General features: G+C 45.7%; 1 protein-coding gene across 1 annotated transcript; it reads right to left on the bottom strand.

Annotated features, from left to right (window-relative positions):
• Positions 1-688: 688 nt before the first annotated feature.
• LOC139057750 (cytochrome P450 3A7-like) lies at positions 689-23053 on the bottom strand. Its single transcript, XM_070536502.1, has 7 exons — positions 22989-23053; positions 20568-20661; positions 8163-8215; positions 7938-8034; positions 3425-3445; positions 1710-1826; positions 689-844 (listed from the first exon to the last, which is right to left on the bottom strand). The coding sequence occupies exons 1-7, from the start codon at positions 23051-23053 to the stop codon at positions 689-691; spliced, it is 603 nt and encodes a 200-aa protein (XP_070392603.1).
• Positions 23054-24963: the final 1910 nt, after the last annotated feature.

Genomic DNA, 24963 nt, shown 5'->3' with positions numbered 1-24963 from the left:
AATTATATTGCTTGTTTTTCTGCAGCCTAAACCCACTCCATTCTTACTTCTTGTTCTATAGGAAAACACCAGACTGATAACGCGTGCTAACATTCGTAAGATTATTCTCCATTATTGTCACCCTCTACGTTTAGGTCTTGGCACCGGTTCCTGGGTCCAGCGTCGGCGTCCCTCGGTGTAACCGAGCGTACGAACTTATGCCACGGCTCGCGCGTTTATTGTCGTCTTCTGCCGCAGCTGGTTCCGATGCCGCTCATCATGCCAGCATTCCTATACTGCCCGACCTTCTGCGATGGCGCCGACGGCACTAGCCCACTGTCAGTCGGTGTGCTGTTGATTTCGGACTGAAATTGTTTGCATCAACACATCGCCAAATGAAAGCCCATAGACAGCTGCCCTCAAGTTTCTCATTTAGGAGTATTAGTAATCATCGGACACTATTCTCCAAAATCTACAGCACCACCTCTCCCCGCCATTTCACCCATTCCCTCTCTATATACACGCCGTCCGGACAGCAGTTGTACCTTCGACGAAGGCATTTCTCCTCGTTGAAACGTTGGCTAGAGCCTGAGTCATCCCTTGTTCTCCGAGAACTGCTGCTCGCTGCAAGTCTAGATATTCTTGTGAAACTCCTTAAATAAAAACTAGGTTTTTAGTACTGTGCATATACAAAAGGTCAGTATTATAGTTAAGCAACGTGATGTAAAATATGAATTGAATAAACTTCGATTGTAAAGAAGAAAACATGTGCGTACTGTTTCATCTCCACATCCTTTTGAGCATCTGCAGCTGTCGTAAGATGAACCGCTGCTTTCTTCGCGCACTGTTGAATCAAGTCAGTCATCTGAAAATAATAGAATAACTTACGTACCAAGATCTACAAACCACTGTGTCTGCGTCCCACTTAAAGGTTGGGCTGACATCCTACTTGAACTTTGAACAAAAAGAGATCTTACAGAGGTATCCTGTTTTTATCCCTCGAGGGTGAAGCCTTTCGTAGTAGGAGGAACTTTATTTCTGTGAGTTGGTTCATCTCGTATATAACTTACCACTGCGCCAAGGGACGAGGAGAGGATCAACAAGACAACCACTGCTGGACGATAGCTATCTGTCAACGCTCATGCTGTCGTGGTTCTTTTCGGGTTCCTGTCCTCGTACCTCCACGCTGGTTCAAATTACATTCAAGGCTTCTGTTAGGCGCTGATGTTTGTTGAAACTGCTGCCACTACCTCCCACTTACATTGTTCACTCATAGGCTTCACTTTAAAAAGTAGTCACTGTAGTAATAATGCGCTACACTGAATTTTTATAACTACAGTTATGAATAACCGAACAAGAGAGAACGTGCTTTGTAGAATATTTTGATCTAAAATAGTAAGGCCGCACATCAGCATGGCAGCACGGGAAATAAACGACCATCCTTAATGGACGCATTCGTTTACATGAATGTAGTGTGAAAAAACTCTTATATGGGACCAACAGTCGCAAAAAGAAAAAAAATGTGCAGATTTTTTAGCCCTCTATAATTTTCCATCAGCTATATAAAGTGCACGGCCGCAGCGCACTTCAGAAAAGTGAAGCGTAACCTCCAAAACAAATGTTTGCCAGCACGATAGACTTACCAGAGATTCAACAAGTGCCAACTATTGCTCATTTACTGTCCACAGAACGGCAAGATGGCATCAGAAGGGAAGGAAAGAGGGCCTAACCTTGCGCAGTTTTCCCGTTGTGAAGGCGGGGCTCACACTTGGCCGAATTCTTCGCCACGTTTCCGACGGGGCTACAACAATCGTGTTATCCAGTAGAGGCTCAAAAAACTGAAATGGCTGAAAGTGATATGTACGTCTCAGGTAACTGCTGATTTTATGCATATTGAACTCACCGATTGTGAAAATAACTAATCGAGACCAATCAGTTTGTTCAAATAACCTCTGCATGCGTACGTAACCATGTCGGCATGGTTTGTTCTATGATGTTAACTGTTTGAAGGGCATTTCTTTGGTAGGAACGTTCCAGCTACCATTGGCGTTCTCGATAGCGGTAATTCAGCTGACGATCAAATCTGCTGAAGTTATGGTCATTGGTATGGACGACTGTAAGAACTTAACTGTACAAGCGTCGGGGTGTGAATATAAAATTCCTCTTTCATTATTCGCTATCAATCGGTGACTGGGCCTTGTGTGTTGGACTCGTGAAGCTACCAAATTCTATAAACCTAACGTTTGCTGCCTGTCAGAAAACATCCAAGGCCGAAGCTCTAGTGGCCAGCTGTCACTGGCGCCACCATAAGGTTTCTTATTCCTTGATGCTATACACGATTCTGAATGACGCCCAACGTCTAACATTGGGCTACCTACTTATCAGCTCACTTAGACAGCACACATGAAGAAGCTGACAAAGGGCTACCTTTGTCCCGCTTGACGTGTCCGTTCTTGTATGTTGCTCACGTCCGAGCAACGACAACCACGCCATAACTTTACAAGACAACGGTGGCCAAGATATGTTTACGCAATAAAATTTTGCGAACCTACCATAAGAAGCGTAATTTTAGCACGTCTCCATCAACATAAAAATGCTTAGCGGGTGTGGACGGGAAATGTTCTCCAGATTGAATTGCATCATTTATTTACCTATATATACGAATCAAGCACAATAATACCCAGAGCACCTTCGAGACATTAGAGTGGGGTATGAGTAGAACATGGATAGAAATACGAAAAAATGCTGAACTATGCTGGCACAAAAAATGTGCAGACAAAGCAAGCAAAGGGAAATAAGCAGAGCATACAAAGGTTTCACATAAAATACAAGACGATTTGAAAGGATTCACACCGAAGCTGACTTTCGCACTTCTTCTACCACAAAAAAAAAACTGAGATGCCCCTTTCATTTTAGCACAAATCTCATACCCCTGTTATGCCTGTTACACCTGTGATGAATTGCTTGGTGTCATGCTGACAAGCATAAATGGAAAAATGAATATGAGCTCTGGTGCCTATCTTTAGCGCCCATGAAGATGAGGCTCAGTAGCGAGGTTGTCTGGAGCATCCAAAAGTATAAACATTTTGTATTAAAATCTGAGACGACATTAAGGGGCATGCCAGCCCCATGATCATCTCACATTTACGACATCAACGCATTGATTTGGGGTTAGTCAGAACCTACGGCGACGTTATCTCGAGCTGAACGTCAATAACATAGCTACCATGGCAAGTCCCCTTGTCACAACATTGGCTCCTTCGGCATCACATGTTCGGCCACTGTTACTTCGAGCCTCCATATTCCTGTGAACTTCTATATTGTTTCGGTTCCCCTTACCTTGCATGTCACTTGGTGCCTGCGCCTTCTCCTAAAGGACTACCAAGGTAATGTAGAGTCGAGCTACCTTTCTAGATCGCAATTCTAAAATAAAAGTCAGCCTTACCTTGTACGGATGCTTCATCCCCTAGAAAAACCAAAAGAAAGACTCAAGAATGCGACTACGCCAACATTGAACTTCCAACACCTCTTTCCCATTATGTTCTGGGCTGTCATAATGTCGGCTCAAGTTTAAGTTGTTCTTCTTTTTGTCAATGAAACGCGACTGCAAGGTATTTTGCACAAACAAAGCACCTAATTTGGAAAGATTTTTAGATTGTTCTTAACAAAAGCATTCTTTATTCGCGCAACGTTTTGAAAATGTGACCACCGAGTCATCGATGTTGTAGAGACTTGAAATGCAGAACACAAAAATTTAGTTTCCATATTATTCTGCAATAACTGACATGTTCTGTTCTAAGAAATAAAATAAACATGCTTTCCATGTACAATTTTTCATAATCAACACATTTAGGTTTGCAAAAATTGCCAGTTCACGCTCCCTTTCATAAACTCTGGTTTATGCCCGGCTTATCCACCACGATATAGTTTACATCAGTTGCAGCGGTGGCGTAGAGGCAGAACACCCGCCTCGCGTGCAAGAGGTCCGTGGTTCGAATCCCGGTGCCGGCAATTTTCCACCGGATTAAAAAAAAATCCGCGTGTTGATAAAATTGCATAAACAGGCCTGATCCGGTGATCCGGTGATCCCGGTGATCAGAACGGGTAACGCACTCCCTCACCAGAGCAGGATTGGCCACGCTGGTGCAGTACTTGGCCACAACCTCCTATATGAACAACACAATCAAACCCCGGCCCTCAGTCCCCAGCAGCTGCAAAGCAACTGACCACGGCGGCGGTCAGACCTGCGACGCTGCAGAGGGTGCTAAGAATCACTGGCTCCGGACAGGCCGCCATTGGAATATGAACCTGGCAACGTTTAACGCTAGAACGTTATCTAGTGATGCGAGTCCAGCAGTGCTATTGGAGGAATTAGAGGGCAGTAAATGGGATATAATAGGGCTCAGCGAAGTTAGGAGGCCGAAAGAAGCATATACAGTGCTAAAAAGCGGGCACGTCCTGTGCTACCGGGGCTTAGAAGAGAGAAGGGAACTAGGCGTAGGATTCCTGATTAATAAGAATATAGCTGGTAACATACAGGAATTCTATAGCATTAACGAGAGGGTGGCAGGTCTTGTTGTGAAACTTAATAAGAGGTACAAAATGAAGATTGTACAGGTCTACGCCCCTACATCCAGTCATGATGACCAGGAAGTCGAAAGCTTCTATGAAGACGTGGAATCGGCGATGGGTAGAGCGAAAACTAAATACACTATACTAATGGGTGACTTGAATGCCAAGGTAGGCAAAAAGCAGGCTGGAGACAAGGCAGTGGGGGAATATGGCATAGGCACTAGGAATATCAGGGGGGAGTTATTGGTAGAGTTTGCGGAACAGCATAATATGAGGATAATGAATACCTTCTTCCGCAAACGGGATAGCCGAAAGTGGACGTGGAGGGGCCCGAACGGCGAGACTAGAAATGAAATAGACTTCATACTCTGCGCTAACCCTGGCATCATAAAAGATGTTGACGTACTCGGCAAGGTGCGCTGCAGTGACCACAGGATGGTAAGAACTCGAATTAGCCTAGACCTGAGAAGGGAACGGAAGAAACTGGTACATAAGAAGCCGATCAATGAGTTAGCGGTAAGAGGGAAAAATAGAGCATTTCCAGATCCAGCTTCAGAACAGGTATTCGGCTTTAACTCAGGAAGAGGACCTTAGTGTTGAAGCAATGAACGATAATCTTGTGGACATCATTAAGGAGTGTGCAGTGGAAGTCGGTGGTAACTCCGTTAGGCAGGATACCAGTAAACTATTGCAGGAGACGAAAGATCTGATCAAGAAACGCCAATGTATGAAAGCCTCTAACCCTACAGCTAGAATAGAACTGGCAGAACTTTCGAAGTTAATCAACAAGCGTAAGACAGCTGACATAAGGAAGTATAATATGGATAGAATTGAACATGCTCTCAGGAACGGAGGAAGCCTAAAAACAGTGAAGAAGAAACTAGGAATTGGCAAGAATCAGATGTATGCGTTAAGAGACAAAGCCGGCAATATCATTACTAATATGGATGAGATAGTACAAGTGGCTGAGGAGTTCTATAGAGATTTGTACAGTACCAGTGCCACCCACGACGATAATAGAAGAGAAAATAGTCTAGAGGAATTCGAAATCCCACAGGTAACGCCGGAAGAAGTAAAGAAAGCCTTGGGAGATATGCAAAGGGGGAAGGCAGCTGGGGAGGATCAGGTAACAGCAGATTTGTTGGAAGGATGGTGGGCAGATTGTTCTAGAGAAACTGGCCACCCTGTATACGCAATGCCTCATAACGTCGAGCGTACCGGAATCTTGGAAAAATGCTAACATAATCCTAATCCATAAGAAAGGGGACGCCAAAGACTTGAAAAATTATAGACCAATCAGCTTACTGTCCGTTGCCTACAAATTATTTACTAAGGTAATCGCAAATAGAATCAGGAACACCTTAGACTTCTGTCAAGCAAAGGACCAGGCTGGATTCCGTAAAGGCTACTCAACAATAGATCATATTCACACTATCAATCAGGTGATAGAGAAATGTGCGGAATATAACCAACCCTTATATATAGCTTTCATTGATTACGAGAAAGCATTTGATTCTGTCGAAACCTCAGCAGTCATGGAGGCATTACGGAATCAGGGTGTAGACGAGCCATATGTAAAAATACTGAAAAATATCTATAGCGGCTCCACAGCCACCATAGTCCTCCATAAAGAAAGCAACAAAATCCCAATAAAGAAAGGCGTCAGGCAGGGAGATACGATCTCTCCAATGCTATTCACAGCGTGTTTACAGGAGGTATTCAGAGACCTGGATTGGGAAGAAATGGGGATAAAAGTTAATGGAGAATACCTTAGTAACTTGCGATTCGCTGATGATATTGCCTTGCTTAGTAACTCAGGGGACCAACTGCAATGCATGCTCACTGACCTGGAGAGGCAAAGCAGAAGAATGGGTCTAAAAATTAATCTGCAGAAAACTAAAGTAATGTTTAACAGTCTGGGAAGAGAACAGCAGTTTACAATAGGCAGCGAGGCACTGGAAGTCGTAAGGGAATACATCTACTTAGGGCAGGTAGTGACTGCGGATCCGGATCATGAGACAGAAATAATCAGAAGAATAAGAATGGGCTGGGGTGCGTTTGGCAGGCATTCTCAGATCATGAACAGCAGGTTGCCATTATCCCTCAAGAGAAAAGTGTATAATAGCTGTGTCTTACCAGTACTCACCTACGGGGCAGAAACCTGGAGGCTTACGAAAAGTGTTCTACTCAAATTGAGGACGACGCAACGAGCTATGGAAAGAAGAATGATAGGTGTAACGTTAAGGGATAAGAAAAGAGCAGATTGGGTGAGGGAAAAAACGCGAGGTAATGACATCTTAGTTGAAATCAAGAAAAAGAAATGGGCATGGGCAGGACATGTAATGAGGAGGGAAGATAATCGATGGTCATTAAGGGTTACGGACTGGATTCCAAGAGAAGGGAAGCGTAGCAGGGGACGGCAGAAAGTTAAGTGGGCGGATGAGATTAAGAAGTTTGCAGGGACGGCATGGCCACAATTAGTACATGAGCGGGGTTGTTGGAGAAATATTGGAGAGGCCTTTGCCCTGCAGTGGGCGTAACCAGGCTGATGATGATGATGATGATGATGATGATGATGATGATGATGATAATGATGGTGATATCCACCACGCATCATAGCTCTAGTATTTCTCCTTCTCTTCAGCCCTTCGCCTTTTTTATTCGCTAGTTTGCCTCAAGTTATACAAGAGTGACTATTGTAGTAGTTAGCACTCGCCTACGAGGCCATGCTGAAATTAAAATACATTCGCGCATTGTTAACTATCTATTTAGACTCGTTAATCAGAGCGTGGTAAAGCAGCGATAACGGCAGCGAATGACAAAAGACCGCATGAGTGGTGCGCGTCGCTGGAGCACAACTGCGTCCAGTAGGCGGTGGTGTATCACTGTAGCATAATTTTCTTATGTGGAATCATGTGGCGGCCTTTGCTGGCATTTCACAAATAACTCTCTGGAGTCGCAATCTTTTTTCTGAACTGTTTGACTGCACATGTGATTTTTTACATAAATTACTGTTGAAATTATAATGAGCAAAACGTGAACAAGGTGAATGCAGGAGCCAACATTTCGACAAGTGGGCTTGTCTTCTCCAAGGATGAGCAAAACGTGAACAAGGTGAATGCAGGAGCCAACGTTTCGACAAGTGGACTTGTCTTCTTCAAGGCCTTGAAGAAGACAAATCCACTTGTCGAAATGTTGGCTCTTGCATTAACCTCGTTCACGTTTTGCTCATCGTCTTGAATTTCCAGCTCCCGCATTCCCCCTCTTTTCTCTGTTTAAATGATAGGCACAGAACTGTAACTGTGGTATGAACGGTCCTGCGTACGGCTTGATGTGATAGGCACGCCTTCAACAGTATGTGCTCGTGGAATGAATAATAGCCTCACCGCCCTGTCCGGTAAAATCGGAAAATCTTTCACAAGAACCAACTTGATCAAATCCGGTTCTGCCACCATGAGAATTGGTTCGCCGCCTTCAAAAATCCTGCACAGAGTAGAAATATATAAACTTTCAAAATAGTAAAAGAAAAACACTTCTTCGTTCCTTTTGTGTATTAAATTTTGCCACACACTAATTCCAGCTACAATCTAGCCTCGCATGCACGCACGCACCCAAAGAGTCTGCCCATCTTCTTATACCGCTCCACGTCCACAATGTGGGGAGGCTGCAATGAACACCATAAAATTGAAACAGGCTTTCAATATGTGCACGCTGCTCAACATAGGAAAGTACACGGAGGGTAAAAGAGATGCAGATACCACAACAAAGTCACAGCACGCCCATTGCAGTACAGTCGCACGCATCGCACCCACAGCGTAAGCATTGGAGAGGCTTCGTAAGGGCTCCATTTTCGGCCGCACGCACTAGATGGTCTTCGCGGTGAAATCTCTACGCCTGGTTTTCACGAGAAATATCTGAACTGCCATCTCGGCGGCGATGCCGAGCTGCGGCTTGCGCTGCTCTTTGCACAGCGGCCTGCTGAGCCCAACGTTGCGTGGTTGCAGCCATGCGCGTAACTCTACGATTCGATTCTCCAGCAGTAGTTCGTACAGCGGGTACAGCTGCTGCCGCGCTAGCGCGCAAGGTGTTGCGTGACGGGAGAGGGCATGGCCGTGACGCCACGTGCACCTCGCACTCGCTCTCGGGAGCCTGTGACCCTTCTTCGAGAGCACGTTGAACCAGGCAAAGCGATGCGCTATACATCGTTCCTTTTAGGCCACATATTGGCTATTTAAAATTCTCTTTATTTCCGCTTTCAACTGAAATATGGAAAAGTTCGGATGGTTCGCTTTGCGCTTTATCGTTTGAATAGTTTGTTAAGCAATGTTCTCATTATAGCATCTGTCGATTCGTTCTTTTATAGTGTCATTTCTTCTGCATACACTAAAATCCGTACCCACTCCTGCTGTATGGCCTTTAATCATATATCACCTGTTGATTTATTCTTTTCTACTGTCATTGTTTTTTGTATGTACTAAAATGTGCTCCCACTCCTGCTATGTCTCGAAATAGAGACCTTAGTATTTGTAAATAAATAAAATAAATAAATAAACATCGATTTTGCTTTACGATATCTATATCATCTGCTCTCATCATCTGCAAAGGTACTCAAGTCCCCTAAAACAATTTCTAGCCTTGTCTTTTAAATCATATCCACTCAGTCCTTAGCTTGTAGCTCGTTCCCGGATGATACGAAACTAAGCAGGGTTATCTCAGTATTCAAGTCAGGAAATCATTCGGATCTATCCAACTATCGCCCCATTTCATTAACTTACATTGCTTGTAAGCTCAGGGAACACATTATATACTGCCAAGTCGCGAACCACCTTCAATATAACTTTCTTTTCCTTTCCAAAGCAGCACGGTTTCCTCCCTGGTCTTTCACGTGAAAGGCAACTTCTTAAATTCAGAACAGACCTTCATTTCAATTTAGAATCATTATCTCAAATCGATGTCATATCTTTACGTTTTTCAAAAGCCTTCGACCGCGTCCCACACCGATGTCTCCTGTTTAAGCTTGCATACCTCAACATTGATTCCCTGACATTATCATGGATTAATTGTTGCCTCGTGAACCGCTTTCAGTGCACCGTCATCGGGAGCTGCCATTCAGCCGCTCTCCAAGCGATCTCAAGTGTGCCTCAAGGTTCTGTCCTCGGGCAACTGCTTTTCCTCATTTGCATCAATGATCTCCCCTCTGGCATCTCATCATCCATTCATCTCTTCGCTGACGATTGTGTGTTATACCGTCGCATTTCCTCCCCCGGTGACCAGGCAACCCTACAAAAGGACTTACATATAATAATCGAAAACTGGTGTTCTGATTGGGTGGTCGAGCTTAAGATTGCAAGTTTATGCATAGCTCACGTAAGAGTTCCAATATTACCTATCCTTATAGACTAAAGTCATCAATAATATCTAAAGTTGAATCATACAAGTACTTAAAAATCCTAATCAGCAGCAAACTAACATGGGATAAGCACTTCACCCAACTAGCTGTTCACGCGTCATAAACACTGGTTTTCAAGATCGCTTTCCTTGTCTTTATCATCGATTCGTAAACTAGTATACGAGCCTTTCATACGTAACAAACTGGAGTACGCCCCCGGAATTTGGTCCCTTCATCAGACTTACTTAATGAATGCCATAGAATCCATCCACAATAGCGCAGCACGTTTTATTAGTTCAGATCATGATTTTCTCCACAGCATTAGTAATATTAAGTCATCTCTCGGTATCAGCCTACTAGCGCTTAGAAGTAAACTCTCTCGCTTATGCCTAATCCACAAATTATACTACAAGTTTCCTAACCTGAACGGTTCGCGTCTATTTCGACCTGCATGCACTTCATCCCGTCTATTCAACTCCATGAACATCCAACGTTTACATTTATTTAATATTTATTTATTTATTTTACAGTACTGCCGCTCTCAGCCGAGAGCCTAGCAGACGGGCATGAACACTTTCTTTTCCCGACATAAATACATGTGCGAGTTACACAAAGAATGAAAAAGCAACAATATAAAACAATATACAAAAGATAAGGTAGATAAGCTATACAACAGAACACTAAAAAAAGCAGAATAAAATGAACAACCGGGGCATATCATAGTCAAAGCAAAAACGTGAAGTATTTGGAAACAAACAAGTGTATACATTTTTTTTCTAAGCACTGTTAGTTTAACATCAAGAGAACAGGGAACAAACATGATAAATCGTTAATAATCTCTTGTGATGAGCTCCAGTTGTGAAACGAACAGGGATAAATAATTTGTCGCTGTTAATGATGAGTTAAGTTCATTCCTTTCTCTGATTACTCGAGGAAAGAATGAGTACCTGAATGCGTCATTAGAAAAGAAATACTCGGTTAGCGTATGTTCGTGTTGATGCCGTCTTATTCTAGATTGCGAATATGAAATGTACCGGGTGATATCAATTTTGTACTGACGGTGCAGCATTTGAAACAGAAATTTTAATCGACCTTGTTTCGCTCTCGTCGATGATGTGTTGAGGCCTGAGGAAACTAAGAGACGTGAAGGTGAGTCAGTAGAACGATATTTGCTATGAATGAACCTTGCGGCTTTTTTTTGTACAGCTTCAAGTTTAGCTATGTTAGTTGCTGTGCAAGGAAACCAAATTGTGTTAGCGTATTCTAAAATAGGTCTCACAAATGTTTGGCAAGCCAGAAGCTTAATGCTCGTTGGAGCGATCATTAGGCGTCTTTTTAGATAAAATAGCTTTCGTAGTGCAGTAGTTGTAATATTCGTTATGTGTGTTTCCCAATTGAGGTTTGATGTCAGCGTTATTCCTAAATATTTCTGTTGCTCAACCATGGAAAGAGGCGTGCCATTAACGATATAGGTGAAATGAGAGGGTTGATTTTTTTCTTGTTATTGTCATTGCCACTGATTTATTGACGTTTATAGACATTTGCCACTGGGAACACCACTCGGCTAGCGTGTTAAGGGAATCAGAAAGATCGAGATGGTCGTTATGGCTGTTAATTTCTTTATATATCACGCAGTCATCCGCGAAGAGTTTGATTTTGCACCCTATATTATCGGTTATATCGTTAATAAATATCAGAAATAACAGCGGCCCGAGTACCGAGCCTTGTGGTACTCCAGATGTGACAGGAACGACATCAGATGGCATGTGGTCAAACATAACAAATTGTGAGCGGTCTGTTAGAAAAGCTGTTATCCAAGCAGAAACTTCTCCTTTCCCGATGGCACGCTCCACTTTTGCAATTACCTTAGTGTGACTCACGCAATCAAAAGCTTTAGATAAGTCAAGTAAAATCATGTCAATTTGAGTACGATTATTAATACTAAGAGCGAGGTCATGAACTACGTCTGTTAGTTGAGTGATGGTTGATAAGCAATATCGAAAACCATGCTGGTGAGGCGATAGGATGCTGTTACGTTCTAGAAATACTGTCATGTGTTTTAGAATGATGTGTTCTAGTATTTTGCATGAAGTGCTGGTGAGAGATATGGGTCTGAAATTGCTCTTAACCAATCTTTCTTGCCTGCCGCGATTCAGGATTGGAATCAGCTTCCGAATTCTGTTGTCATTGAGTGTGATCCTGTAAAATTTAAAGAGAACCTGGTGCGTTATCTTGATGTAGAAATTGCTACATTTTCATGTACGTTTCCTCCTTACTTTCACTATATTTGCATGTGTGTGTTTATCATTTGTTTCGTTCTATGCATAAATTGCTACATAATTATGTACGCTTCCTTTTTATTTTTACTATAGTGGCCTTTGTGCTGTTATTTGTTTCGATTTACTACTTGTTATATTTTGCGTACAACACCCCCCCCCCTTAGGTAATGCCAATAAAGGATGATGATCCTGATCATTTTCATCATCTATCTTAAGGGATCCCGCCTGCAGTTTTTACTTTTGGAATCCTTCCTGTGTACAACTGTTTTTGTACTAATTTACTCATCAATAAAATTGAATTGAATTGAGCTGAATCAGCTAAAAAATTCAGCAGTAGACGACGGTGACCGGGAAAACAGGGTGTTTAGTGTTCATTTCTACAGCTGTATCTCGCTCTTTACACTTTTGAGCGCGCATATAATTCGTGTGTACAGCGCAATATATCTACATAATTATTCGTGGATAAATGCTCATTTAGACAGCGTACCGGTTTCTCATGGCAGCGCTTTTGCGAGGATGCAACTTTGTGGAACAACCCAATACTTCATTCCCGCTTGGCAAAAGCTTATGCAATATTTCTAGGAAATTAAGTAATGTGTCAGTGTAACAGTACGTGCAAGTCCAAAAGGTTTTCCTATTCCTGGCATCAAATTTACCTAACGCCGATGCAAGCGTTGGGCGGTGACCGGCAGCGTTGCCTTAACAGCCATGTCAAACGCTCTCCTCGTTTATAGGAAGTCACTTTTGTTTCTTTTGAAAATGAATAAATTGCCTACATTGAGCGGGTTTTCCTTTAAGATTGGCTGACAAGAGGTGAGGAGCACGTTCAAGTGGAGGTGGTTCAATGGGGCCAAGCCAGCGCACTGAAAAACAGGTAACCGGATAAAGAGGGAGGTGCCGGCGTCTGTGATTGCTCCGCTTTCCCTTACTTCACTTGCGGTGGCTCGCCTAAAATCGCGGCGGCGTGCAACAGACAGTTAAAAATGGCGCTAGAACGGATCCTCACCAAAGAAGAGTTGGAAGAGCGATGTCGTATACGTCCCGAAAGGGCTCAATAACGGTAAACGGTCACGCAAAAAGTTTTGTTATACGCAAATAAACCCATGCTCTTCGGTAGGTGTAAGCAGCCAGTACTTGAGCGATCGGTGGCAGCCATCTTTTATCCCTTCCGGAATGGGGTCGTCTCCGGCTATTCAGAAAAAAATCGAGTTTCGTTTAGCATACTATTGCATCTTTAACGCATACACATGAGTTTGACGCAATGAGATCTTGCGGTTTTGTGACTTAGAGTGACAAAAAGGTGAAATGGGTGCAGCCTGAAACCTTTTGACCAATAGGATAGGGTTAATGGTGAAAAAACGTCGAATCAGAAAATATTTTTCTTTTCTTTGGCCACATCATGCCTAATGAGTGTGTACACGTCATGTCAGATTGGGAGCTATCGCGGTTTTCATGACGTCGCATGGAAGACACGCGAAATCGGGGTGTTCCGAAAAGTTTTTGATCAATCGCGGAGGGCTGATTGCAGAATTGGAATAGAAAAGTTTTCAATAGCTTTGTGTTATAGCGGTCATCGTTTGTCCTTCGCGTCGGATTAGCTTATGGCACCTCGTCACCTACGGAGTGCAGCTTCAACATGCGTCAGCAGCGCTTACACGCCGCTTACTGCTTCGCTTGCGGTGGCACCAACTAAACAAACTACCGCTCTAAACGGCGCAGAAAGGCAACGGCGTCGACAGACGAATCTCGCTTTTGTCCTGCGGGAGACACGCCAGCGTGAAGCAGAACGCCTTCGCGCGTTCGCGGCGCACGCTGCGAACTCTGTCCCTCGTCACTCTGCCACTGAGCGCGTCGCAACTCTACTGGCTGCTGAAGACACTACGCATTCGGACCGACGTGCTCGTACCGTCGCGAAAGCTACTCGGCAGCTGGACGCCGCTCACCAACAGGACGCCGCACGCCAGGCGAACCTGCAACATGGTCGCCGGCCCGCAAATCGTGCGCCTTTTGCTGCAGCAAACCGTGAGTTCACGTAGCATACATGCAACAGCTTCTGTGAAGGCTTGTTTAGCTTTCGTGTTCTACCGATTCCTATGAAAGGGGGATCAACCTTACTTATTTTTTATTTTGCAACACGCACACGCCTCATCCTATGGCGCATACTTGCGATTGCACGCGGGACTCCGACGAAAAATTATTCCGAACCACGCATGCCGAACCACGTAGATCCTCCATGTAGCGCAAAGAAGTTGCTGAAGTAAGTGAATTTCTCAAAGTGAAATACGTCAGCAAAATCGTAAAGAGCGACTTACGCACAACCTACAGACATGGTAGAGTCGGATTGCAATTTGAATATACGAGAAAACATAATTCTATCGCGCAGAAACTCAAACCACAAACCCCTTTTCCAGTGTTTCTACCATTCATAGATGGGCCACGTCGGTCGAGATTAGCGCGCAACGGCGGGCGTAAATCACGGAAGCCATGGTCTAACGCGCCCGCTTTCTCACAACACCTTCAGATGGCACTCGCCTTCGCGGCATCGCGGCCCGCGCAAGAGGCCGCGCTCCTACCGAAAAGCTCGCCTTCGTGCATAGCATTCGCAGCCAGCGTTTCCCGGTAAAAAGTGCGGTTACATAAGCTGCAGTTGCCGGCAAGCGTCAGAAGCACTCTTCGGCTTCCACTCTTAAAGGCGAAGCTTAAGGGTCCTCCGAATTTTTTTGGCCTTAGGCAGCCAGCACGGGCCTGAAACAGCAACGCACACCCCTTTGCGTTATCGTACAATATTTCCCTCCTGATTTCTTTCTTGCTATTTTTGCAAATCTCCATGGTGCGTTTTGTTTCCATTCTTTGCATCCAATCTGCTGTATCTGCTTCTCTCACTTTTTTATGGCTCCTGGTTGTCTATTCACACTTTCAATTACGATGTACCTGGTTGCCAACTTTTCTGTCCTCTTCCTTCCGTGTACACGCTTTCGAGGTACATACTATTTGTGCACTTTATCCGACGTTTTCTTTTCATCCATGTTCCTTAGTCGTTCTTCCAAACTACTCTTGCTCTACGCTTCTCCTACTTCTAAAGAAGCCAAACCAATGGCAAATTGCGCTGCATGATTTGTGGCTTTACCATGGGCTTCTTAAGCCAGGAGTCCCACAAACCTCTGGTTAAACTCCAACCCCGACATTTCTTATTTATAGCACAGAATTGCATTTGCGAACGCTACCACAAGCCATATTATACTTTTCTAAAATCCTCGCATGATATCCTGTTTATTGCAGCCCCAAAGTGTTGTATGTTTCATTGTTGCTGCATTCCGCTTCTCTTTCATAATATGGTACAAGGATTAGAGAGACAGGGAAATCTATTTACGAGGTATATACAAAGAACAGGCAGAGCAGGCAAGTACCTAACGTCGTCGTCTTCCACCCAAGCTCGTGTCCTGCTTCTTCCATTGCTTTCAGCTTTGTAACAATATTTAGCTTATTTTTGTGCACGCTTGAGTAGGTTTTTGCTTCGTCTATGTATATACCCTGTCACATATAAGAGGGAAGATAAAATAAAATGGTAGAGGAAGAAAGGTTTCAAGAAGACGACGAGGATAGCGTTAAGAATGACGTGGATTAACCGAAGACGAAACAAGATAAATAAGAAGTTCTCAGTGAGGTGACAAGAGATGATTGGTGGAGAAGTATCCGGTGAGATGGAAAGCGATGATTCGTGGAGAAGAGAAGACGAAGAGAAGGATTACGTGGACTAACAAGAAGGCTATAAAAGGGCGAGGAAGGGCGAGACACGGGGGGGAAGAACAAAGCAGCGGAGACTCGGCGGATCAGGGACGGTTCGACCGGAAGAGAGCGACGCCGGCTACTGCTCCGGTGTGCTCGTGTTCTACGGCTTTGCACCGCAGACTTCCTGCCGTTCCTGAGCCCGTTCCGGGGAGTCCACGGAGGACGCCACCACCTGCTACAGCCAGGGGTGTCTCTACCGCTGTTGCCACCCTTCCCGGTGGTGCCCCAACGCCAACATCATCGGCCACACCTCCACGGGTGCTTGGACCGGGAGCGTGTACGACGCAACGAACGACGCCTCCAGCGACGCCGGCCCTCGAACGTCGAACGCCACTCCGACGCCGGCTACGGGACTCACACCACACCACATCCGCACCGAACCAGACGTGAGCACGAACGCCAACCACTCTCAATAGAACGCTAGTAGCAATGTTACCGGTTCGTGTGTACTGATAGTTTTTGTATCTTGTGTGTTAGTTTTGTTAGGTTTGTGTGCTGCTGTTCGTGTCGCGTGGGTTGTATTAAATGTGCATCTGTGTGGGTACACCTGTCGCCTAGTCCATTCTTTCGGCCAGAGTGTTCTCCGGAGGAGATCCGTGACACACCTAGATATCCATATTGCTTGACTTGACATTCCTCCGAACACGATTCACCACCTAGCGGCGCACGCCGCGAAGCCTGTGTGCGGTGGGTGTCTGAATATGTATTCAAACAAGGTTGTCTAAATATATCTTCAGGCAAGATTGTATGAATATTTTTGACGTGGGCTCAATTCTGCCCTGTACTGAAGAAATTGTGAAGGATTTTGTTTGTCATCGACGAACGGCGCATACCCGGCGACACATGCCCAGTAACCGAAGTTAGCGTCAATGAAATTTATTGAAGAGCAGCTCATACTTTGCGTCACGCACTCAGTGATCGAAGTTGGTCTAACGGTTCCTCTCGAACACGGCTTCCTCAGCACAACAGTCCCTGTGCCCAATCCATTAAACCATAGACTACCCAGTGACCTAAGTTGGCGGGGAAGCGGTTAAAACACCGAAACAAACAACAATACTGGAAAGCGCGTGAAATATACCGAGAATGCTAATCGCATTAATACCGTCCGACTGAACAATGGCCGAGTGAGGGACAGAAGACCAACCATTTCATGCGAGTAGCATTTTGAGGGTACTTTACTCCCTTTTAGGGGGCTGTTTGAGGATATATATGTCGCTCACAATTTTCCCTAACTATTGGATATGTGGCACAGGGTATGTGCTGTTGGTCAAAAAACCCTTTTTTATGGCAAATTATGACTCCAGATATGTGCCGCTCTTCGATGAATCTCGTGGAGGCCAACTTGGGCAGCTGAGCGTGTGCCGCTGCGTATGTGGTGCACTTCAACATCAGTTAACCCGTTGCGCGCCATCTTGCGTCACTGGGCATACGCGAGTGCCTTATGTGCAGCTCTTCAATAAACCTCGTTAGCTCCAATTTGGGTCCCTAGGTGTATATAACTGGATATGCCAGTCTTCAGTGAACCTCTTTACATCAACTTGGGTCACTGAGTATGTGCAGCTGGGCGCATGCCACAAGGTATGTGCCACAAGGTATGCGCCACAAGATATGTTCCACAAGGTATGTGCCAAAAGGTATGTACCCCTCTTCAATGGACTGCTTCTGCACCACCCGGGGGAGGATGTGACGGTCACGTCGAGCGAACGCTACAGGCAGGAGTAGATGCGGTTCAGAATTACTTGCGTGGAACGGGCCTCGAGTGCTCGGCTACCAAGTCCGAACTCTTACTCTATAAACCCACAAGGAGAGGTCGTAAAACCTTGCTCGAAGAGGAACGGGATTATTTCAAAATACGCATCACATTGGCAGATGGTACTCCCGTACCACACGTAGAGAAAATTAGAATCCTAGGGTTACACCTGCAAGCAAACGGCCATAACGGAGAGACGGTGCGAATACTTCGTCGTTCGGTAGATGACACGATCCGACTCTTGCATCGCATCACGAATAGACGCAATGGTATGCGTGAAGAGTGCGCGATCCGTCTCGTGCAGGCGTACGCGATAAGCCGCATAACGTATGTTGCCCCCTACCTGAGGTGGATCGGGTCCGAAAAAAACAAACTCGAATGCATGATCCGAAAGGCTTTCAAGAGGGCGGTCGGCGTTCCACTCAACGCGAGCACCGACAAGTTTCTAGAGCTCGGAGTTCACAACTCCCTTAACGAGTTAATCGAGGCGCACGACATTGCACAATACGAACGATTATCGAGGTCAAAGGCAGGTCGATGCATCCTCGAGTCGCTCAGCATCGCGTACCACACCCAACATGGAGAGAAGACGACGGTTCCCGCCTCTGTTCGCGACCGCCTGATCATCCCGCCGCTTCCCAAGAACATGCACCCTACGCACCACACCGGGAGACGCAACAAACGAGCAAGCGACCTACAGAAGAAGTTTGGTAACAGCAACGAGGCGGTATACGTAGACGCGGCTCCATATGGAGGAGGGAGAAGCGCTCACGCGATAGCGGTTGTAGACCGCTCGGGTAAGTGCCTCGCGAGCGCCACGGTGACCACGGGACACACGGAGGCGGCCGAAGAAGCCGCGATAGCCCTAGCACTCGTCTCGGTGCCGAACGCTGCGATCGTGATCAGCGACTCGCAGGCGGCAATCCGCGGCTTCGCGCGCGGTCGTGTCTCGCGGGAAGCGGCCCGCATACTCCAAATTTCTGACGACGGCGACTCGTCATCGCCCTCGCAACGCCAAAATTCTACGGTCTTCCTCCTCTGGACCCCGGCACATACCGATGTTCCGCTCGCGGGCAACGAGGCGGCCCACGCCACGGCTCGAGGTCTCACACGCCGAGCCGTCGCTGATTATGTGGCCACCTCCGCCCCCGAGAGCGGGGCATCGGATCTGCCGGATCGGGACACTACAACAGAAACACAACAAGAAGCACACTGGGCGTGGGGCGATCGCCTAACCACGTTCAGAGACCTCACCCAACACTACAGACTCGAAAGACGCACATTCCCGCCACCGCACGACAAATTGAACAGGAACGAGGCCGTAACGTTACGCTTGCTCCAAACACACACCTACCCTAGCCCCGCTATCTTACACCACTGCTATCCGCGTTTATATTCAACAGACGCGTGTAAAACATGCGGACAGAGAGCAACGCTGCGACACATGCTCTGGGAGTGTGCCGGCAACAACGGCAATCAGACCAGCTCCGTTAGCGACGCGTCCATAATCGCGGCCGTTGCCAGGGTGGGAGAAGGCTCGAGCTCGCTTCTTCCCGACGCCGCCCCGGATGCGGGAGCCGCCGGGGACCTTCTCCGTAGGCGTCGCCGCCGCTGGGAGGCGGCTATCAGAAGTTCAGAGCTGGCAGACAAGCTCTGGGCCGTCCGGCAAGCCGAAGATGCCGCTCGAGTCCAAGGACTTCGAGCCGTCACCTGAGGCCACAACAGCAAGGACTGCCGGACTATTCTTTATTAAAGTTTCTTCTTCTTCTTCACTAGTTCAGGGTAACTGGATATGTGTAGCTTTTCAACGATTCTCTCTGACGCAAGAGAGAGAGAGAGAGAGATAGAAAGGCAAAGGAAAGACAGGAAGGTTAACCAGAGATTATCTCCAGTTGGCTACCCTGTACTGGTGAAGGGGCAAGGGCATGCGATAGGTGAGAGAGAGAAGGATAAAAAATGAAAATAAATAAGAACCTACACATGCTCAAGTACACACGAACTGTTTCTGTGGGCACTGTCACGCAGCCCGCAAAGGCGTTCCTAGTATTACGCAGTGTCACCGTACAATCGTACGTCACACAGTGTAAAGCCACAGTGTAAACTCTCTCACGCAAACTTGGGTCACTGGGTACGAGCCACTAGTATTGCGGGGCTCTTAAACAACAAAAAAGGTATTTAAGTTTCGCGGGTGCTGTGCGGGCTTAAATCCGCGTTTATACCCAGATACTTTTATTTGAGTACATGTTCACACATGCTGTCCGCCCATGCTCGCTGGGCAACGCGCGACTCAAAAATACTATCCTTGTGCGTTTCTCTGTATATTTTGTCCTTTTAGGGGTGAAAATTTTCTCAAGACGAAAACGGACTAATTTTTATTCTGACTACTGCTTCTCAAATCGAGAGCCAGTTGCGCGACTTCGCGTTCTCTATCCATGATCACCCATTATCGCACAGTAACGTTATTATTGTACGGCAAAGGGTCTTGAAAGTTAATGACGCAGCACTGCTCCCTGTGTAACCAACTCAATCATGCTGTGCTGTAAAAATAAAGGGACAGCCATAAGCCTGTTTTGTTTTGCATTTCCTTGTTTTTGACATGACTAACGATACGCATCGACAAGAGAATGCACAGGTAACAAGGTCATTGCTGATGACCCAAAAAATGCATGCCATTTTCTGTCCATGCCAGCGCTCGCCCCTGTCCTCTTAATGTGTACCTAATGTGCCTTTGCGTTAAACTGTAAACGGCAGTGTTAAGTATTCCTACATGCAAGTACTTACGCACGGGTTAGTATTGCCATGTACTTACCTTAAGAAGCAAACGTTTGAGCGCCGCAAACACAGACAGAGGTTCATGCTTAACGTTCTGTTCCTTCCAATAGTTTCTTTTTCGCGCCGAATATCTGCAAAGAAAGGCAGTAAATACAAATAGAAGAGCCCAGCTGACTCACGCAATTACCAAAGAGCGCATTTATGCTTTTAAAACTATGCCTTCTATACAGGTTGCCCCATTCATCGTGCATCGGATTTTCAAAAATTTGCAGAGCACTTCCACTCTGTGAAGATGGAAGACCAGCGAAGCTGTTGAGCACACGACACAGGAGTGACCTAGAATATTGAACAAAGGTACGAGCATATTTATTGTCCTAGCATGTGGTCATCGTGCCGATATATATGTGCGCACATACATTCATGTATCACCTCTTCTATTAAGTGCGTCCACCACGTAAGACAATGAATGGCTCATACATTAGCAACGGCTCACACCCCCGTGGACGCGGCCTTCCCATTATGATGTAAGAAGTGAAATTCTACGGTGGAATGGTGAGCGGCAACGGAGAAGACGAAGCTGTAGAAGGCGACAAAGCTCAAGTTTTTGCTGCTGATGATAATTTTTTTGCATGACGGAGCCAGCTGTTGAAGACGACGAAAGCGCGAGCAGTGGCACTAGCGCAATTGCGCGGTTGGCGCCGTGAATTTTTTAACAGACCTTTTTAAAAAGATGTACAACATTTTTTTCGAGAACATCTGCTCTTACCCTTGTGCATGGAGCCTTTTTGGTTCCCACGTGGGCCAAAGATAGTACGAGTGCACGTTACAGGTCCCTGATACCACAAGAATATGTACCATTTAGTGTAGACCCTGTCTGGACTATCACCAAGATCGGCCCACATAATATTAGATTTGTTTTTGTCAACATATTTGACATATTTTTTTCCAAATCTTAGTCATAGACAGCATCGCGGTAAGAAGACGGACCATTCTACCGCGACGATAACCAAGTTCATATTGTTCACAGTCGAGTAGAGTAGCCGCTGCTGTGAAGCCGGGGGTCCGTGCGGCCACGAAGGTTCTATGGATGGTTCCGTGCCAGGTGCCGGGATATTGAAAGGTCCCGAGTGATGTTTAAGAGAATGAGAAAAAGGTTTATGTACAAATGTACAGGGTTGATTTTTACAAATACGGCTCCAACTCTTGGAGCACATTTCATGCTAGAGTCTTTTCATGTCCGAGCCTTTCTCGCACAGCGGTCCAAATGCGCTTCTCGAACCGTTCACATTCAGCCCCAGCTCACACCTTTTTGCAGTACTCACACGTTTTGCAGAATCCACACTTGTCTCGACCGTGCCACTTGTCGCCACCGTCCCACTTGTTTCCAACGTCCCACCGTTTTGCCGGCCCTCCTGTCGCTAACGTTGCACAATACGTGGCAACCACGTGTCAAACGATAAACCCACCGTCGACGTCCTTTCTCCAGGTGCTCTTGACAATGACCCTGTCATGAATTATTGGCCTCTTCATGACGATAAATCTGTCAGAATCGGGTGACTGGTCGTCGGGGCAGTCGGAGGGTGACGTTGTTGTCTTGAAGACAGCTGTCATTTCTGGGCGTTCGAGAAGCCGAAGATTTGGAACATGATTGCTTGTCCGTAAGACTCGGGTGTCTATGAATGAGTTGCCTTTAATGAACGATGAGGCGTGAACAGCACCCGTGAACGCTGCATATCTGCAGGTTAATGTCCTTTGTTCCGAGGGAGCGCCAAGCACAACATTGACAATAACTTTTTGTTGGTGCTATTCAATGTAATTGTCATTTTCTAACTAACCGTTATCAATTCGTAGTAGTAAACGAACAGTGTTCTCCATTAGCACACGTCAAGCGAGTAGTGCTACAAGTATCGGGGCCGAATTCGTTCCTAATTTACATTAACGATGTACGTAATTTCTTTACCTCTTTGGTAAGTTTATTTACCGATGATTTCTGAATATTGCGACAGGTAACGAACATTCAGGATTCTTATAACTTGCAGTGCGATCTGCATAGGTTATGTAATTAGTGTCAGGACTTGCAAATGCAAGCAAACGTACACAAGAGCTGGAAAGCTTAACCTATTAACACAATAGTACGCATCGAATATCAAGCCAGATGAATTTGTATCGAACAATTAATGTTTATATTTAGAGTCGCTGTTGCGATACACCTGACAGCTCAACAGCGGCTAACAGGTCGTGATAGCTACGACAGACTACCCACTTACCACGCAGTTTGAGTACACGAAACTGAAACACAAATTTCGCTGAGATAGCAATAATGTTTACTTGTATTTCAAGAAACTGGTTCTTTAAGCGTTTATGTCACTCTTCGTAATGGTGCGGGATATTGTCAATAGCATGTAATACCCTGTCAATAGCATGTAAGCGAAGTGGGGACAGCGCGTAGCTTACTCACAGGTATAGAAGAACGCACAATGTGACGGCAAACAGCAGCCACCCGGGCACACCCAGTAGAGACATGCCCTTACAACGCAGCACAGACGCTGTTGAAGCTCCGTCAGAGCGCACTCGTCAATCGTCGCAAATAGCACGAAACTCTGCGCGAAGCGCAACACGTATAGGTAATGTTGGAACTCTCGGGAATGCCGATAAGGCGAACTGATGAGTTCACGGCGACTACGTACCAAGAAACCAAAAGCGTTCACTTCCCACTACTTAGCACATAGTGACCCCAGCGGGACTTATCGGACTTGACTCTGCCGTTATCGGTACTTCTTAACCTTATAAGAATCGCTCCCCCCATTAGAAGCCCTTATCTCTCTTTAGCGTCATATTCACTCGCGGCGAACTATTATCAGACATGACGGCCCACATACCCTTTCCTCACTCCTTATCATGCTTATCAAGTCATTGCCTGCTTATCCCTCTGTGTTGCGCAGCGTCAAGCTCAAGAGCTCTGAGAGATCGGTGCCGTTTTAGTCGATGAACGAAGGCCCCAACGTAAGGCCCATCACACGACTGCCGAAACGCATCGGGGATGTGACTTGTACCGCAAAAAATTTTCACAAAATCAAAATTTTCCTCATGTCTACGATGCTCCAAGTAGACTCTATATGTGGTTCTAGAGATGTTTTTTATTGTACTATCACCAAATGCTGCAATAAAGTCTTCAAAGAGATCGTTCTCCTTTGACATTTGTGCTGTAACTACCGGTACCACAGATTGATATGCTTCAGTTATATTCACCTTATGCAAGCGTCGTGGATGAAATCTTTTATCCCTTTCCTCAGATGATTTCGCTTCTGAACGCTTGTGTTTGCCGGATTTCTGAATCCGACTGCGTAGCATGTGGGTACTTGTTTTAGAGTGATAGCTCTAATAGTCCAGTTACAAACCCAGCAAACACCTGGTTTCGTAAATCTGACCTTCAAGTTCAGCCAAGGCAAAACTTGGACTTAGCCTGCCGCTACCGGTGGCTGCTGCGTACGCCACGTGGGCGACCATTTCTTCAAAGCGATGAGCGATGTGTACAAAGTGCGCCGAGTGCAGGTAGCTTCGTATGCCGTGTGCTTTCGATGCTTAGTTCGCGTTGAAGTGATACGCAACACAAAGGTAAATCTGTTCGCTGTGTTTGCCGCGCCGAGAAGAGTCTGCGTCCTTTCCCAAGGCAAGCGAAATCATGGTATCACTCGAGAAACTCGGTTTAAGCGCGTTCATCCACGGCAAATTTTTTCGTGTGTGTCTAAATTTAATGTAGCTAATTTTCGTGGGATCCTATCGGCCGCGCATGAGTAACGCCCGAATGACAATAACCCAAGAGTGAATGTAAATAATCAAGTGAAACTAAAGGCATGCCCATGGATTAAATTTAAGTCTTGATACCATTAGTTCACTCATCTGAGAGTGTCGCAAGAGTTCGCGGAGGTCATAAACCTTGCCAAACTCAGGCCTTCCTGCATAGCAGCGTAGGGCCCGTATTCAGAAAACCATTCTTACGCAAACGCCAGGTACAAATGTCATCATATCGCTGGTTGTCTCGTTATCATCCGTGCCTCCATTGTGAACTCGTTGTGTAAAACACTGTCCAATTACGAAACCGCCTTGCGCAAGAGTGTTTTCAATGCAGACAGAGTACCGTATTTCGCGCCTGCATGCATTATATTTCTCGTGGCGTGTGCATCATTGCCGATTCTGGGCGATACAACTACCAAGGCTCTATTTAGCATAGGGCGTGTAAGAGTTGAGTCTTAGACTTATATAGAGCAGCCAAGTTTTTCTGTTTTTTCGGTGTTTGGTCTACCGTGAAAGAGGCACACATTTTCGGACAACCATGGCTGACATGCTCTAGAAGCAGTCTAGGATGTTTCCACTTCTAGTAGTGTTCAAATATGGCGACGAATTAAAGGTCTGGTAAAAATTACATATCATAT

The sequence above is a fragment of the Dermacentor albipictus genome, chromosome 3, assembly GCF_038994185.2.
Source record: "Dermacentor albipictus isolate Rhodes 1998 colony chromosome 3, USDA_Dalb.pri_finalv2, whole genome shotgun sequence".
NCBI lineage: Eukaryota > Metazoa > Arthropoda > Arachnida > Ixodida > Ixodidae > Dermacentor > Dermacentor albipictus.
This window is presented reverse-complemented; position numbering and strand designations above follow the sequence as displayed.

Excerpts from the sequence above, each read along its gene's own strand:
- LOC139057750 (XM_070536502.1), bottom strand. The coding sequence starts at position 23,053 with ATGTCTCTACTGGGTGTGCCCGGGTGGCTGCTGTTTGCCGTCACATTG. Across the intron at positions 20,662-22,988 it reads TTGTGCGTTCTTCTATACCT|ATATTCGGCGCGAAAAAGAA; the intron begins GTGAGTAAGCTA and ends CTTTCTTTGCAG. Across the intron at positions 8,035-8,162 it reads AAGATGGGCAGACTCTTTGG|GATTTTTGAAGGCGGCGAAC; the intron begins GTGCGTGCGTGC and ends TACTCTGTGCAG.